Source organism: Callospermophilus lateralis, chromosome 2 (assembly GCF_048772815.1).
Source record: "Callospermophilus lateralis isolate mCalLat2 chromosome 2, mCalLat2.hap1, whole genome shotgun sequence".
Lineage (NCBI taxonomy): Eukaryota > Metazoa > Chordata > Mammalia > Rodentia > Sciuridae > Callospermophilus > Callospermophilus lateralis.
Genome location: NC_135306.1, coordinates 104,953,739 through 104,969,552, shown reverse-complemented (window position 1 = coordinate 104,969,552; position 15,814 = coordinate 104,953,739). Strand labels below are relative to the sequence as shown.

Genomic DNA, 15,814 nt, shown 5'->3' with positions numbered 1-15,814 from the left:
CTTGTGCCACAGAACTGTCGTTTCTTCTCAGCTCATCATTTTGGAAGCAGCCTCCAAGAATCTTGCTTTCTCCCAATAACTATGTAAAGTCTTCCCGTGTCTCCATCTGCACCCCAAATAACTCAAAGCAAGCACCTTTCTTAGGAGCAGAGATTTAGCTGAAAAGTCCCCAGTTTTCCCTCAACGGGTTACCTTGGGTGGCCGAGAGAGTGGGGATTGTTTCACCGATTCCCTCCGCTTCGGCCCCCTCCCCCAGAAAAATGCTAGGAGTTTGCTAAGGAGAACTGCCCAGCCAATCATTGCTCTGAGAAAGTTTGGTTCGTGCTCCTATTTCATTAGGCTGATTGGAGCAGCCTTTACTGGGAGGTAGATCCCTCCCCAAGGGATTCCGTATACAGTTACACTGCTGTCGCTGCTTCAGCGTACCCTTTCTGGATAGCCCCCCACCCCCCGCCGCCCCAGCCCCCTGCTCCTCCGCCTCCTTTTTTGTTTTTATCCAGTGTCTCGCTTCCTCTCTCTCTCTCCTTCCCTCCCCTCCTACCACTGCCTCTTCCTCCTGCTCTCTACTTCCCTGCAGCGTCAAGCCGGTTCCCTAACCTGGTCTGCTGAACGCAAACCGCTGAGAGTTTGCTGCGCCGCCCCCTGGGGCCCCGGGCTGCCGAGTCTCGCTAAGGCAAAGACGCAAGCAAGCGAGAGATCGCAGTGGAAGACAAACAAGCGCGCGCGAGGGGAGCCCCAGGAGGGCGGCCGGGTGGCTAGCAGGCGGCTCCCGCCGCGCCCGGGTCGCCCCGCCGGCGGCGGCGGACGGCGGGGAGGAAGCGCGCTCCGAAAAGTTCAAGACTACGGGCGGCCGCGCGCCGCGTCGCTTCGCGTCCCTTCCTCGCCGCGCTCCAGGAAAAGGAACTTGCTCTTCTAGCAGCTAGAGACGCGAGCGTTTCCTAACGTGAGAGGGTACCGTGTGTCGAGGGGCCGGGGTGGGGAGCAGCGAGCAGGAGACGCGAGCGAGGCTGCTGGCCGAGGGCGTGGAGGGAGCGCGGAGGCCACAGACCCCGATGCCGGCGGCCAACATGATGGAGAACCTGCAGTTGCCCGCCCTGCAGGTGCCCGAGCCGCAGGGCGCGCAGGAGAGCAGCCCGGTCTGGTCCAGCTCGTCTACCCCGACGCTCCGCCGCCGGCGCTTCAAGATGCGCCGGATGAAGAACGTGCAGGAGCAGAGCTTGGAGGCCGGGTTAGCGCAGGACCTGCCTGTCGTCTTGGCTCCTGGTAAGGAGTTCCTGCAGCTGCCGTCCATCGAGATTACGCCCTCCAGCGACGAGGACACCCCGTGGTCCAACTGCTCCACACCCAGCGCTTCCCCGCGCCGAAAGCGCTTCCTTCTCCGCAAGTGGCTGAGGGTGAGGGAGCGGAAGGAGTGCAGTGAAAGCAGGTAGGTCCCTGATCCGCCCCTGCCTTCCCGCCCCTCCCCAGAGCCGTCCAGGGCCCCAGGGCATCCTGGTGGAAACTTCCAGGACGAAAGCAGGAGCCTGTCACCAGAGTAGGCTTAAGGCTCAGCGCCGGGGATCTGGGATACTGAACTTATACTTTCCACACTCGACACCCATTTACCCAGCCAGGGGCTTCATATTATATGACAAGTTGGCAGGAGGTTTTCTGCTGCATTCCATCTCCTTTGATCTTCAAAGCAAAATAAATAATAAAAAAGCAGCAGCTAGTATTTATTGAGCTCTTATTATGTGAGGGCGCCTCACCATGTGTCTCCAAATTTTATCCTTACAGGCCTGGCACAGTGGCTCACGCCAGTAATCCCATCTGTCGGAAGGCTGAGGCAGGAGGATCGCAAATTTAAAACCAGCCTCAGCAATTTAGCAAGGCTGTGTCTCAAAATAAAAAAATATATATATATATAAGGGTTGGGGATGTGTTAAGTGCCCCTGGGTTGAATCCCTGGTACCAGAAAAAAAGAAAAGGGGGGAAAATCAGTAGAGTGAAAGGAAGTATCCTTACAGAAACTCTGGCTGCACTATTCTGATTCCTATTCTACAGATGGAGATAGTTACAGAGAGGCTCTTCCATGTCCATTGCTGAACTCCGTTTCAGTTTTTATTTTCCATGCGGCTACACTAGTTGCCTTAAACCAACCCACATGTGTACAGGTGGAGTATTAATGTTGAGTGAGTCACATTTTCTACCACATCAGAGTCATATTTCCATATCACTGTGGCTTGTGCCAGCTACTTTTTTGCGGGGTAAAAGTGATATCTGAGAAAGGCAGTGGTGGGGGGCCGAGTTCGTTTTCCACAGAAGGAAAATTGGTATGAAACCCATAGGGCAACTCCACTTGGCCTTGGTGGCAAGAACTGCTTCAGGAAGCTGTGTTTGAACCAAGTCCATTTCCTGTGGGGGCGGGGAGTCCTCTGTAGTTCATTGATACCATCTACCCTATTCATTTTCTTTTGGACTCTAGGGCTCTGACTCCTAACAGAGATTTGTGCTTGTGTGTGAAGTAACTGAATCATTGATCACTTTTCCAGGGATTCCTTTACCCCATCGGTTCACTTTCATTCATTGTATTGTATTTTATGGGGGGCGGGGGGTGATGGGGATTGAACACAGGGAAGCTTAACCATTGAGCCACATTCCCAGCCCTTTTATTTTTTATTTTATTTATTTATTTATTTATTTTTTTAGACAGGATCTTGCTAAGTTGCTTAGGGCCTTACTAAGTTACTGAGGCTGGTTTTGAACTTGCCATCTTCCTTCCTCAACCTCCCCTACTGCTGGGATTACAGGACATGCACCACTGCAACTGGCTCATTCGGTTTAATTCAACAAGTATTTAACTGAGTGTTCTTATAAGCGCAGTGTGACGTCAGCCGATTGTAGTGATGTTGAGGAGAGTGTGTGTTGAGCTGGGTAGAGTGAGGGATGTGGAAGTTGAGAAGAAGGATAGGAGAACACTCATATCAAATTAAGGCATGTGAGTTTCACTCTTTAGAAAAGGTGGAGTCCCTTGTAGACACATCCTATGCCATGTGGTGCTGATTATACAAGAAAAGAGAACCCTGGAGAAGTAGAGGAAGACTTTTGGGAGGAAGAGACTCAAATCGTGACAAACACAGATAGGTAGAAGGAAATAACAGGAAAGTATGAGGAGAGGGGCATAAGATGGGCTAACGGGAACCACATGGGGAAAGGCAGAAGGAACAGGTGAGTCATGTGTCTGAGCTGGGTGCTGAAGAGTGGGGTCAGGTTAGGCAGAACATGAGCATTCTAAGCCTTCCAGAGTTTCTATTTTCTGTTTCAATGACTGAACGTGGTTTTCCCAGCTGACGCAGGTGCAAAGTTTTGTTCTGGGTCTTTCTGTGGACTCTGGGGGTAAGTCTTTCTGTTCTAGGATGTCATTCTGCTACCCTTTCCGGAGAATAGAGACAAATGGGGTGAGTTTGGCAGGAGGGAATCTTGAACTGAGAGTTTGTTGCAGCTTGCTGGCTTTCCCCTCAAATCTGAGAGTCTCTAAAAGAGACCGTGTTTTGATCTTAAGATTCTGCTATGTGTACTGAGGACAAAATATGGAGAAAAGAGTCTTGCCTTGCTGGTTGGCATGGGCATGGGGGTGGATCTAATTAGATTTAAGGAAGGTGTTCCTGGTTTTGAGTGTTTTTTTAAGGATGTGGTGGAATCTTCAGTTTTGTTGGAGTGGGAATCATACCCTTAAAAATCAGAAAGGATTTTTGCCTCCTATGTAAGTTGAAGAAAGCCTTTTAAGTAGTGGCTTGTTGGATTAGATGAATATGTGTTTGTAGTTATCCCTTAGTATCCACAGGGAATTCATTGTGCAACTTCCTGAGGATACTAAGCCCCTTGTATAAAATGGCATAGTTTTTGCATATAACCTATGCACATCCTCCTTCATACTGTAAATCATCTCTAGATTACCTTATCACTTAAAAAATGCAAATGCTACCTAAATAGTTGCTGTACTGAGTTATCTGGAAAATAATGATAAGAAAAAAGTCTGTACATGTTCAGTATTGATGCAATTTTTTGTGTGTATGTATGTTCTTGGGAATTGAACTTAGGGGCACTCTACCACTAAGTTACATCCCTAGTGCTTTTTATTTTTTATTTTGAGATGGGGTCTTGCTCAGTTGCCCAAGCTGGCCTTGAACTTGTGATCCTCCTGCCTTGGCCTCCCAAGTTGCTGGGATTGCAAGGGTGCACCATGGGGCCTGGCTAGGTGATTTTTTTTTTTTTTTTCAAATCTGAATATGTTCTCTCCACAGTTGGTTGAATCCACAGATGCAAAACTCTCAGATACAGAGGGCAGGCTGTGTATGTAGAAAAGGGCTGGCTCTGGATTCAAACCTAAATTTGTCTAATTCGAATCTCTACTCTTCATCACTGCTATCCTGCCTCTGTTGGAATCTGTCTGGATTGTGTCTAAAATAAAACCCCATTAGTTTTTGCCTGTGGAGATAGAAGGCTTCTTGGAAAGAAGTGAGCCATCAAGTGAACAGGTGCCTGTAGTAGTCACCAAGATTGCCTGAGATTGGCATTTAGAGCCCATGGAGGGCAGAGAGCATCAAGCTTAAAGTCAGAAGACTTGAGCTCACACCTAATTATGTCTTCGATTCACTGTAGAACCTTGAATACATCAGTTTACCTTGATAAGTTTACCTTCATCCTTGGAAGGGAATATCTGTGGGCTAATGGGAGGTCACAAGAGGGGAGGTCACAAGGGTAATACAGGGGAAAATGTTTTGTAAACTTCCTCTTGCCAGTCAAGAGTGAAAGCTTGTCATTAGTCTGTGAGTCTCTTACATGGAGTAGATGCGTGCCTAACAGTATGAGGTTAGTACTCACATGTCCCAGAGCAGCACCTGAGTCTCCTTGCATGTTACGTGACTTGGAAATAAGATTAGAAAATGGTTCTGCTCTGGCTTTTATTAAGGAGGATTAGCATACCTCATCACATTCCCCACCCCAAATCTACCTTTCTTCAATACAGAAAAATGTCTTTGAGACTTGACACAGAATTCGGTCTGATGAGGAAGAAGGTAAGGGGCTGGGAGGGCCATAGGTTATGAATTTTAACTGCACTGAGCTTTAAATACGAAGAAGAGTATCAGGAGATCCCCTTCTTCTCCTTAAACCCTGGGGAGAAGTAAGTGGAGAATAGGGTAAAATTTGCATGGTTAGGGGATATAAGGACCAGAAGTATGACACTCGAACACTCCAAGTCGGATCTTGTTTATCTTTATGTCTTCACTGCCTCTCACTGTCCCTGGCCTTCCATGGGGATCCATAGATGTTTGTTGATGACTAAATTGGTAATGAGTGAGTGAATAATTCCCTTTTCTCTACTGTTTGAAGTGGAATTTTCTGAGAAAATTTCCTGGAGGAGATGAGTACAGAGCTGAGTTTTTAAAAATAGCTTTATTGAGTTTTAATTTACATGCCATAGAATTCACCTACTTAAAGTGTTGAATTTGGAGCTGGGAGTCTAGCTCAGTTGTAGTGTATGGTAGAAAATGCATAAGATCCTGGGTTCAATTCCCAGGGTGAAAAAAATATATAATTTAATTCAATGGTCTTTAGTATACTCATAAACGTCTGCAGTTTTAAAACATTTCCTCACTTTACAAACTAAGCTGTACCCTTTAGCTAGTACCCTCAATCCCTCCCAACCCATATCCCACCAGCCCTAGTCAACCATTAATCTACTTGCTATGGAGAATTGAGTTTTGAATGGGAACCAAATATCTCTTGATGAAAGTGATTTGGGTATGTTGGCATGAAGACGGAAATGGATAACTGTTCCAATCTGTTCTTCTATTGCTGTAACAAAATACCTAAAACCAGGTAATTTGTAAAGAATAGAGGTCTGTTTGGCTCACAGTTCTGGAAGCTGGAAGTCCAAGAGCTTGGCATTGGCATTAACTCAGCTCTAGTGAAGGTTTCTTGCTGTATCATAACATGGCGGATATCACAAGCAAGACAGAGTAAGCCACTAGCTCAGATCTTTTTTTTCTCTTCTAAGCCACAGATGTCATTGTGAGGAACCCATCCTCATGACTTTATCTAGTCCTAATTACTTCCCAAAGGCCCTCATGTAAATACCACTGACATATGAATTTGGGAATTAACATGAACATTTGGGGAATACATTCAAGTTGTAGCAGGTGTGTTGGTTTGAAGATGGGAATGGTCAACCAAGGGTGTTCTTAATGAAGAATGTGGAAAAATGAGAGTGGTGTGGGGAGCTGTTGAACCCACAGGCTGATTCATGCCAGAGTTTGAATTTTAACGAATCAGTCAGTCATCAAAAATGTAATGAAGTCCTGTATGCAGAGTTATTTCTATGCAAAGAAGATGCAACTCATTGGAGAGCTGATGTAAGTTCTGGAACCTGGGAAAGACATGCTCAGAATGGCATTGGACACAACTAGTTTTTGCCTTCTGGGTGACTGGGTGGAAGTGTGGTGAGGTGGAGGCCTGCGGCCCTGCACTCTTCTGCCACTTGTCTGAAGGGAAGTCATGTGGTAACCACCACTGAAGATGGCTTCTGTCCTCCTCCCCGACTTTCATCAAGAGTACACTTTTTTTTTGTGGGAGGGGGGAAGGTGGGGGACTGGTTATGTTGCCCTCTGAGCCCAGGAAATTATGTAGTCCGAATTTGATGGGGGCAAGCTTGTAGAATTAGTATCTGTAACAAATAAGCAAGCAAATCAATAAAAGCAACAATATAAGAAGAGGTGGAGGGGCTGGGGTTGTGGCTCAGTGGTAGAGCGCTTGCCTAAGGTGTGTGAGGCACTGGGTTCAATCCTCAGCACAATATAAAAAAATAAATAAATAAACAAAATAAAGGTATTGTGTCCATCTACAACTAAAAATTTTTTTTAAAAAGAAAAGAGGAGAAGGAGAAGGAGAAGCAGAAGGAAGAAGAGGAGAAGGAGAAGGAGGATGAGAAGAAGAAAAGATTTAGTGATTGTATGTCTACCTAAATCTCTTGGCCAAAGATGATTGTGGTGATTGTTAAAAACCCACACTGAGGCCAGGCAAGGTGGTGCATGCCTGTAATCCCAGTGGCTCCGGAGGCTGAGGCAAGGGGATTATGAGTTCAAAGCCAGCCTCTGCAATTTAGTGAGGCCCTAAGCTATTTATCGAGACCCTGTCTCAAAATGTTAAAAAGAGCTGGGGATGTGGCTAGGTGGTTAAGCACCCCTGGGTTCAATGCCCAGTACCAAATCAAAATAAAACAGAAACTAAAAAAAAAAAAAAAACCATCACACTGAGTCTGATATGGTGGCTACATCTGTGATTCTAGAGGCTGGGGAAGATCTGGGGGTCATCATTTGTTTGATTCTTTGTTACAGGTACTAATTCTAAAAGCTTGCCCCCAGAGTGGGCAACTCAGTGAGACCCTGCCTCTAAATAAAATCAAAATAGAGCTGGGGATGTGGCTCAGTGGTTGAGTGCCCCTGAGTTCAGTCCCCAGTATGGAAAAAAAAAAAATGTATCTAAACTGGGTCAATCTTGCACACCTGTAATCCCAGTGACTTGGGAGGCTGAGGCAGGAGGATCACAAATTTAAGGCCAGGCTCAACAAATTAGTGAGGTTCTCAGCTAATAAGCGAAATCCTGCCTCAAAATAGAAAATAAAAAGAACTGTGGATGTAGCTCAGTGGGAAAGTGCCCCTGGGTTCAATCATCAGTACCAAAAAAAAAACAAAAAACCAAAAACAAAAAACTACACTGAGTATCAGAGCCCCTCCAGCCCCTGCTGGATCCTGGCAAAAAGTCAGGAATCAGGAGTAGCTACACCTTCCAGAATGGCATCTTTTCATCCCTCTCTGAGGAGCTAAGGGAAAGTGGACAAGGGGCAAGTGAATTGGGCAACAGCCAACTGCAGGCTTTCTTTCCTGTCCTGATTGCTCATAGTTCAGCAGCCTGGTAGCTAGAGAATGTTTTCAACCTGGAACCTCAGGGTTTCTGTTTGGCTCTACATTGGTTGTGCCTCTTGCTGATTCTGCCCAGCCTGGTAGACTAGGTTATCTGCCTGGCTCCAGCCTAATTGATGTGTGGTTTGCAGGTAATGAATATACATCATTGGCATGTTTATCTTGATTCTCTATCTTCTTTTCCTGATCCTTAGAGAAAGAATTGCTTCAGGTTTCAGCGCAGTTTTCAGGGGAGCAGGTGATTTTGTACATTCAAATGCTCTACCCATCAGAGGGTCATTATTTGTATAGCTCCCCACTCTGGCCCTGCCCTGTGTAGGGAGCACAGGGAGTGTGGTAGAGAGAAAGCTCGTGTCCTTCTGAACACAAAGCAACAAACAGATGCAAAGGAGATCTGTTATTGTTTAGCCTACTAAGAAGTCAGTGCTGGATAGAGTTAACTAGCAAACACTTCTACTGACCCAGAATTCCTTGAGGGCAGGGACCAAGTCCTACTTCATACCAAGTTTTCTGCTAAGCGCCTTAAGTACATGATTACACTTAATCCTCCCAACAAACCCCTGAGGTACGTTTTACAGCTGGGAAACCTGAAGTTCAGAGATTAACTTGCTCTGGACAAACAGAAGCATGGCTGGGTTTTGGACCATGTTCTTTTGATTCCAAAGTCTGAGTTCTTCACAGTTCCATCTCCCAAGGCCTGGCAGCAGCAGGTCCCTACATGCTTGAGCATGTGTGGATATGGAGAAGTTGGTTCTGGCGGAAGGCAGGGATTCAGAAAGATGGGAAGGCCACTGATGAGACATGCATGAGGGGTTGTGAGAGCACAGCAGTGTTTGGCAATGCCCAGGGTGCAGGTGGACTGCCCTGGGAGAAACAGCCTGCCATTGGCTGTAGATATGGTTTCTAGATTAAAATAATTTGTGGAAACTGAGATGGTAGAGATGAAGCCCTGGGGGCAGATTCAACACTGGCCAGGTTCCTCTGTGGGAGTTGGTATTTCAAGAGTTTCCATGTGGTTATGCACTTGAATGTGTTGATTACGCATGAGGCAAGACACAAGGATAAACATGGGGCAGATTAACAGGTGAGAATTCTGCTCTTCTTGGTTAGTTTCTCCCAGGTGCTGTGTAGCCTCCAGTTGCCATGCTGGTCACTGATAATGGCTTCTACTGTGCTCATTTTTCATTAAGGCATCTGATTGGCTAAGCTGCCAGTGGGGAATTTTCTTCCTGACCCCAGTGGGAGAGTTGCCTGACCTTGGATCAGGTGTCTAGATGTGGAGCCCAAGCTGGCCTGGTTGCTGGGCTGCTGTGAGTACAGAGCTTTAGGAAGGCTGGGGCTTTTCCTGGGGCCTTTGCTCTCTTGTGATTGTTTTCTGTGTAGTTCAAATCAGTGTGTGACTTTCCAAGGGCTATGGTACCCAGTGTATAGGAGAAATAGCTTTTAGTTGTCTTGGGGGTCCTAGAAGCTCTCTACCCCTGATTTTGGAGCTAGAGGAAACTTCTTTCTCTCAGAAGAGATGATAAAACATTTCTGAGGAACAGAGAACAGAAAATTGAACATGGACTTTAAAGTAGAAAGGAAGGACACAGATGGAGATGCTTAGAGCTGGTGAAAAGAGATGCTACACAATGGACCGCCACCCCCGTGCCACCAAAGGCAGCCACATGACACATCCAAGAGGTAGTCCTGATTTCAGATACTCTCTTCTGTTGTATGTTTCTGGAATTTTGGTCTTATTAGTTCAAAATCATCATTAGAAAAATATCTCTGTGCCTTAGCTGAGGCTAGTGGAGGAAGAGGAGAGGGGTAAAGAGGACCAGGGGCAGTTCCTTTGAAGCCTCAATAGATCTTTTTGATTAGATAGTGTGAAGCCTTTTCTTCTTCATTTTTTTGCAGATTCTGTGACAGGGCTGAGGCTCTGGTCACTCAGCCCTGATCTGTTGATGAGATAAAGAAATGAGGTGACCAGTCACATCATGGTGGCAGAAATGAAGTGACTAGGCACTGGCTGGAGCTCAGGCCTCTGACCTAAGGTGCTGGCCAATTTCAGCCTGACCCGTCATCACATCTCTGGAAGGTCCTTTTTTAAGGTCTCTCCATGTCAGCACCTCGCTGTGGTGAAGCCTGTTCCCAGCCTGAGGCTTCTGCCTCCAATCTGACCACAGAGGTTTGCAGCCTTGGTTGGTAAATGTAACCAGGAAATAACAGGGCTAGGGAGCAAACTAGAAAAACAAATAACAGCCCACTTGGTTTTTCCCCTCTTTTGCAACTATGGAAAAAGAATTTGCCTGGGGACCCAGTTTGGGGATGGTAACTGCTATGTATGATTTGTCCCTGGAACTCAGGCCGGAGTGAGGTCTTAAGAGGTATTAATGCAACTGTGATAGTTAGAGATGGGTCCTTTGGGGAGGTGATCACTGTTAGGTAAGGTCATTAGGTGGAGTCCCCTTCAACTGAATCCTGATGGCTTTATAAGAAGAGGGACAAAAACCAAATGACATACCTGCCTTCTCCCTGTCTCCTGCCATGTAATACTCTGTATCATGTCGGGATTCTTTTAGCAAAAAGGCTATCACTTGATGCAAGCCCTTTAACCTCTAGAACTGTGAGTTAAATAAAACTCTTTTAAACAAAGCTAGCGTGCCTCAGATATTTAGTTGTAGTTGGACACAATACCTTTATTTTACTTATTTATCTTTATGTGGTGCTGAGGATTGAACCAGGGTCTGGCATGTGTGAGGCAAGCGCTGTACTGCTGAGCCACAACCCAAGCCCTCAGGTATTTAGTTACAGTAATGAAAAACTGACTACAGCAGGAATTCTTGCAATATTTGCCCCAACAAATAGGAAAATACAGGAAGACAATGGATGGTTAGTTTTGTGATATATTTTTGAAAAGATGCTAGGATCTTCTAGTTTATTGTCTTGAATAAATCATTTTTTTAAGCTAAGAAGTCAACAAATATGTGTCTAATAAAATAACTAGTTGTGAATTTTTGGGGTAATTGGAAAGAGGAAAATAGATTGTAATTTTAACATGCTAATGGCATGTTTGGTATATGGTTTTCTAGTGTTTTTCTTTAATTTTTCTTTTTTAGTTGTAGATGGACACAATACCTTTATTTATTTATCTTTATGTGGTGCTGAGGATCGAACCTAGTGTCTCACCTGTGCTAGGTGAGTGCTCCACCACTGAGCTATAACCCCAGCTCCCTCTTTTAGTATTTTTTTTCTCATTCAGATTTTTTTTTCTTTTCTTTTGGTAGCGGGATTGAACTCAGAGGGCACTTGGCCAATGAGCCACATCCCCAGCCTTATTTTGTGTTTTATTTAGAGACAGGGACTAAGTTGCTTAGCACTTCACCATTGCTGAGGCTGGCTTTGAACTCCTGATCCTCCTGTCCAGCCTCCAGAGTGGCTGGGATTACAGGGGTTTGCCACCACGCCTGGCTCAGATTTTCTTTTTAATTGAGGGATTTTTCTTTTTGTTCTTTTGTAACTTGTTCCCATAGAAGGTAAGGGAGAACACTGGTCCAAAGGTTGAGGTTAAGTAACTCCAAAGGAAGAACAAGGTTTTTTTTTTTTTTTTTTTTTTTTTTTATCTTTATTCTTTATTTTCTTATATACCAAGCAATTCTTCAGTGAACACCAACTGGGTGTCTTAAATTCAGTTGAATTCTGATACCATCTACCTGGAGATAGCATAATCCCACAGGTGACAGCTCAGCCCCACATGACTGCCCTCACTTAGATGCCAGTTTCAAGGCCCAGGTTGCCCGAACTTCTGACCAAATGACTATAAACTTGGACCTGATCCCCTCTTTGAATTTGACCAATTTGCTAAGTTAGCTCACAGAACTCAGGGAAACACTTACATTTACCAGTTTATTATCAGAGACACAGATACACGCCAGATGGGGAAGCCCATATGGCAAGGTGTGTGGTGCAGCAGGAATCTCTGCTCCTTCTGGGCATACCACCCTTCTGGCTCCCCGCATGAGTTTAGCAATACAGAAGCTCAGCAAAGTTTGTTGCCCAAGAGTTTTTGCAGTTTCATCTATAGTCTCCCACAACACCTACCTGTCACCATTTCCCCTTTTTGGTGGGTCATTGGGTTGGGCTAAAAACCTATCTCTGGTGAGTGGCCCTATCCTGGAGTTATTCAGAATCCTTATCCTAAGTCACCCATTAGTATAATCTCAGTCTATCCAAAGGGCTAGTTATGAAAAAGAGACACTCCTATCTTGCTGGGTGTAGTGTGTATGCCTGCAATCCCAGAATCTCGGGAGGCCAACTCAGGAGGATCACAAGTTCCAGGCCAGCTTGGTCAACTTAGCCAGATTATGACTCAGAAAATAAAAATGAAAAAGAAAAACTGGAGGTATGGTGCAATGGTAAAAGGGCTTCTGGGTCCAATCCCTAGTACTGAAAAAAACAAAACAAAACAAAAACCGAAAACCCAAAAAGCAAACCAAAACAAAATTCTTATCACTCAGGAGATTCCAAGGGTTTTAGGAGCTCTGTGATAGGAGTTAGGGATAAAGGCTACATGTATTTCATATATACCACAGGCCACCTCTTGATCTTTGACCACAAATCCCTTATAATTAAAGGGTTGTAACAGTTCAAAAATACTGGCTTATTGCTAGTCCCGTTCAAGTCATTAATAATTAATCCAGCCTATCAATGTATCAAATGGAAATATCTCCCAGCGTGAGGACACTTGGGCTTGTAGTTTTCCATCTCACCTTGTCAGGTCCAAAAGCAGGAGTGGTCTGAGCAATATAAAGCTTCATCTTTTTAGTTGCCTGGTCTAACAGGCTCATCTCTTGTTCCGAGCCTCTTCTGAGGCGTTAATGTAGTATTGGATCTCCTTCATTAATAGGACATTTATTTATTCTTCTACTCTCAGCTACTATGCCTCCTTCCACATTAATGCCCAGACTTTCTCACCTCCGGGAGGAGCATCAGGTTCGGCCACTCTTGGTCCAGGTTACTGGCAGCATGCTAGTCTGGTAAGTGCTGCCCCCATAGTCCACTCCCATTAGTGTAGGTTAGGGTGACTCATGGGCTATCTTGACCACTAGGCAGTGCAACTCCAAACGTGCCAGATGAGGTGAGGGCACAATCTGCCCCATGAGATCTTAAAGAATTCTGACGTAAAAATTTAAAAATATAGTTACAGTTTCGTGCTCAGAAATTAACCAGGTTTCTAGCACTTGGCATTGCAGCCTTGGTCAGTTAATCACTGTATCAAGTAGGAAAAAAAAAAAAAAAAAAAAAGCAGGCTAGTATATGGTAAAGTGTTACTTAGCATGCATGAGGCCCTGAGTTTGATCCCCAGCACCAAATCCCCAAAGTAAAAAATATAGTCATCTGGTGAGGTTTGAATCTCTCTCCCCAAAATTCATTCATTGGAAATTTAATATCCAAATTCATATGTTTATAGTATTTAGAGGTGAGGCTTTAGGAGGTAATGAGGATTAGATGAAGCTGTAAGGGTGGGCTGCACGATGACATTAGCATAAAGATAGTGATAACTTATTAAGAAGTGAGATCCAAAATAGCAAGCTTGCTTCATCTTGTTATGTGATGCCCTCTGTCGTGTTATGATGTGGCAAAAAGACCCTTAATAGAGGCTGAGCAGATGCCAGTGCCATGTTTTGGGCTTCCAGTCTCCAGAATCATAAGCCAAATAAACTTCTCTTCTTTGCGATATCTCTACTCATCATTGGATATTATGGACTCTGAAGTATATCCCTTCTTTTGAAGAAATGACAGTTGGACATCCAAATTTGTGTGGTATACTCTGTTTCCATTCTTTTGTAGTACTCCGGGCATTTACATCTTCCGTCAGGGATGCAGTCCAGAGTCAGAGTCAGTTTCTATTCCTGTCGAGGTTCCTGAGGCTACCAGCTTCAGTTTGACTTGCCAGCTGCGTGTAGGACCTCCCTTTTGGGGAATCTGCTGCAGAGCCATCTGCAATCTCTACTGCTTTCATTGGCAGATCAAACAGTTCTTATTGGCATTATGTGGCTCAGATGGTATAAGATGCATCTCTGATCTCTGCATTGTTGCAGTACTTCCATGTTTCCTCATTTCACGGACCCAGCTGACCCTCTTACGTGAGTACATAAGGTCATCTGTTGTTTATTCCAATCACCTTCTGATCGAACCTGCAAGAGTTTCTTCTGATGGGCGTCACAATGTGATACTCTAATGTGCCCTGTACCTTCTCATAGTGATTTCCTGGGGCCCTCCCCGACATTGGCATCTCTTTACTAAACCAGGTTTCCATTGTGGCATTTTCTGCTTCACCATGGGCCAGGCCATTGGATACTGCCCATGAGTGAATAAAAACTCAAACATGAGGATTTTACCATGCTTCATTTTTTCTATCACTGCTAAGAAAACAGCATGCAATTCAACACAGAGTGGATCTACTTTCTGCAATGAGAGTGGCACCCTTCCAAACAGAATGTTGTTTCTTCTCCTTGGAGCTGCCCTTCCCCTCCCCCTCAACCCAGCAGGTCTTTGTTGGTTGGTTCAAAGTGATTTATAGAGCACAGTCCAAGTGATGATAGAATCTAGCCATTTTTCACACAGTTCTGGAGTCAATCAGAAGGGTAAAAGCTCCTGTTCCTGAATATCTCCTCCTTGTGTTCTCTAAGTAGCATGATCCTGTATAAACCATCCAAATTCTTTAGTCCAAATCCCCAATTGTTATTGTTGGGAGGTGCTCCCAGGCTTTTGCCATAAGCTCCACACAGGGCTATCAAGGGAGAATTTGTCCATACCAGCAATCCTGCTTCTACTTTACACTGTGTGGATTTGGGCGATCTTACTGGTTCCAATGAATATGACTCAGAGGACAGACTTGCATGCCTTCTGTCTTATAATGCTAGGTAGGGGAAACATTTCCCAGTCATATACAGGTACTTACTTAAAATCAGATGAAAAAGATGCAACTATTTCACATAAAAGCTGAGCAAGAATGTCAATTCTCCCACAAAGTTTACCTTAATTCTATCAACCCTTATTTTTTCCCTAGTAGGATTTTATTAACAGGTTTTAGCTTTACATTACTCTGTAAGGGAAGTATTTCCAACCAGATGTAATATCCATTCCTATAAAACATTCAGGTAAAAGAGATACAACTTTATATAAAGCTTGTTTAAACATTCCAACTTTAGTACTGTCATCAACCCTCACATATTTATGCTCTTCCGCTCCCGATGCAGCCCATATCAGGGATTGATTCATGGGTCTTGATGTCATAGCACATGAGGCTTCTGTATCAAGGAGTCATGAGAGCTCTCCCACCACAACTTCTACCACCATTTTACCCTTTCTTGTGCAAAAGGCTTGGGGTCTCCAAGGAGTTCAGCTAAGGGACCCTATCCTTTATTTCATCTTGATTTATCTGTTTATTATCTAGGGCAATTTTAGTTTAGATTTCCCGTTGCAGTCTTTGTCTTCTGATGTTTAAAATTATTCCAAACTGGAGCAAACACATCTGGAAACCTGTAATGTTGGGGGACCAACAGGAGCACCCTTTGGTCCTCCCAACCTTTGATAGTATCATATCAGACCTTTGCTTCAAACCCATCAATGTTTGTTTTACTCATCCCGCTTCTTAGTAACCATCTAAAGAGTTCCAAAGCCCTGGGATTCCTCCCTTTCTCTTTCCTCTTTTTCACCTTATTCACTCTCACTTCAGATGCCAATCCCAAGTCAGGCCACCCATATTTCTGATCCAACAGCTATCAACTGGGGGTCCTGATCCCCTTATTGGATTTAGTTAATTTGTTAGGATGGCCCACAGAAGTCAGGGAAATGTTTTATCTGTT

At 44.7% G+C, this 15,814-nt stretch overlaps 1 protein-coding gene across 3 annotated transcripts in view; it reads left to right on the top strand.

Moving 5' to 3' along the window:
• Window positions 1–1,052: 1,052 nt before the first annotated feature.
• Window positions 1,053–15,814, top strand: part of Gramd1b (GRAM domain containing 1B) — a 167,488-nt gene continuing 152,726 nt past the window's right edge. For 2 of the 3 annotated variants that reach the window (XM_076846242.2, XM_076846239.2), the window contains exons 1-2: window positions 1,053–1,426; window positions 2,288–2,290. In XM_076846242.2, coding sequence (XP_076702357.1) covers window positions 1,053–1,426; window positions 2,288–2,290 — 377 coding nt within the window. The remainder of the gene's footprint in view (window positions 1,427–2,287; window positions 2,291–15,814) is intronic. The other variant, XM_076846241.2, reaches the window with a different exon arrangement.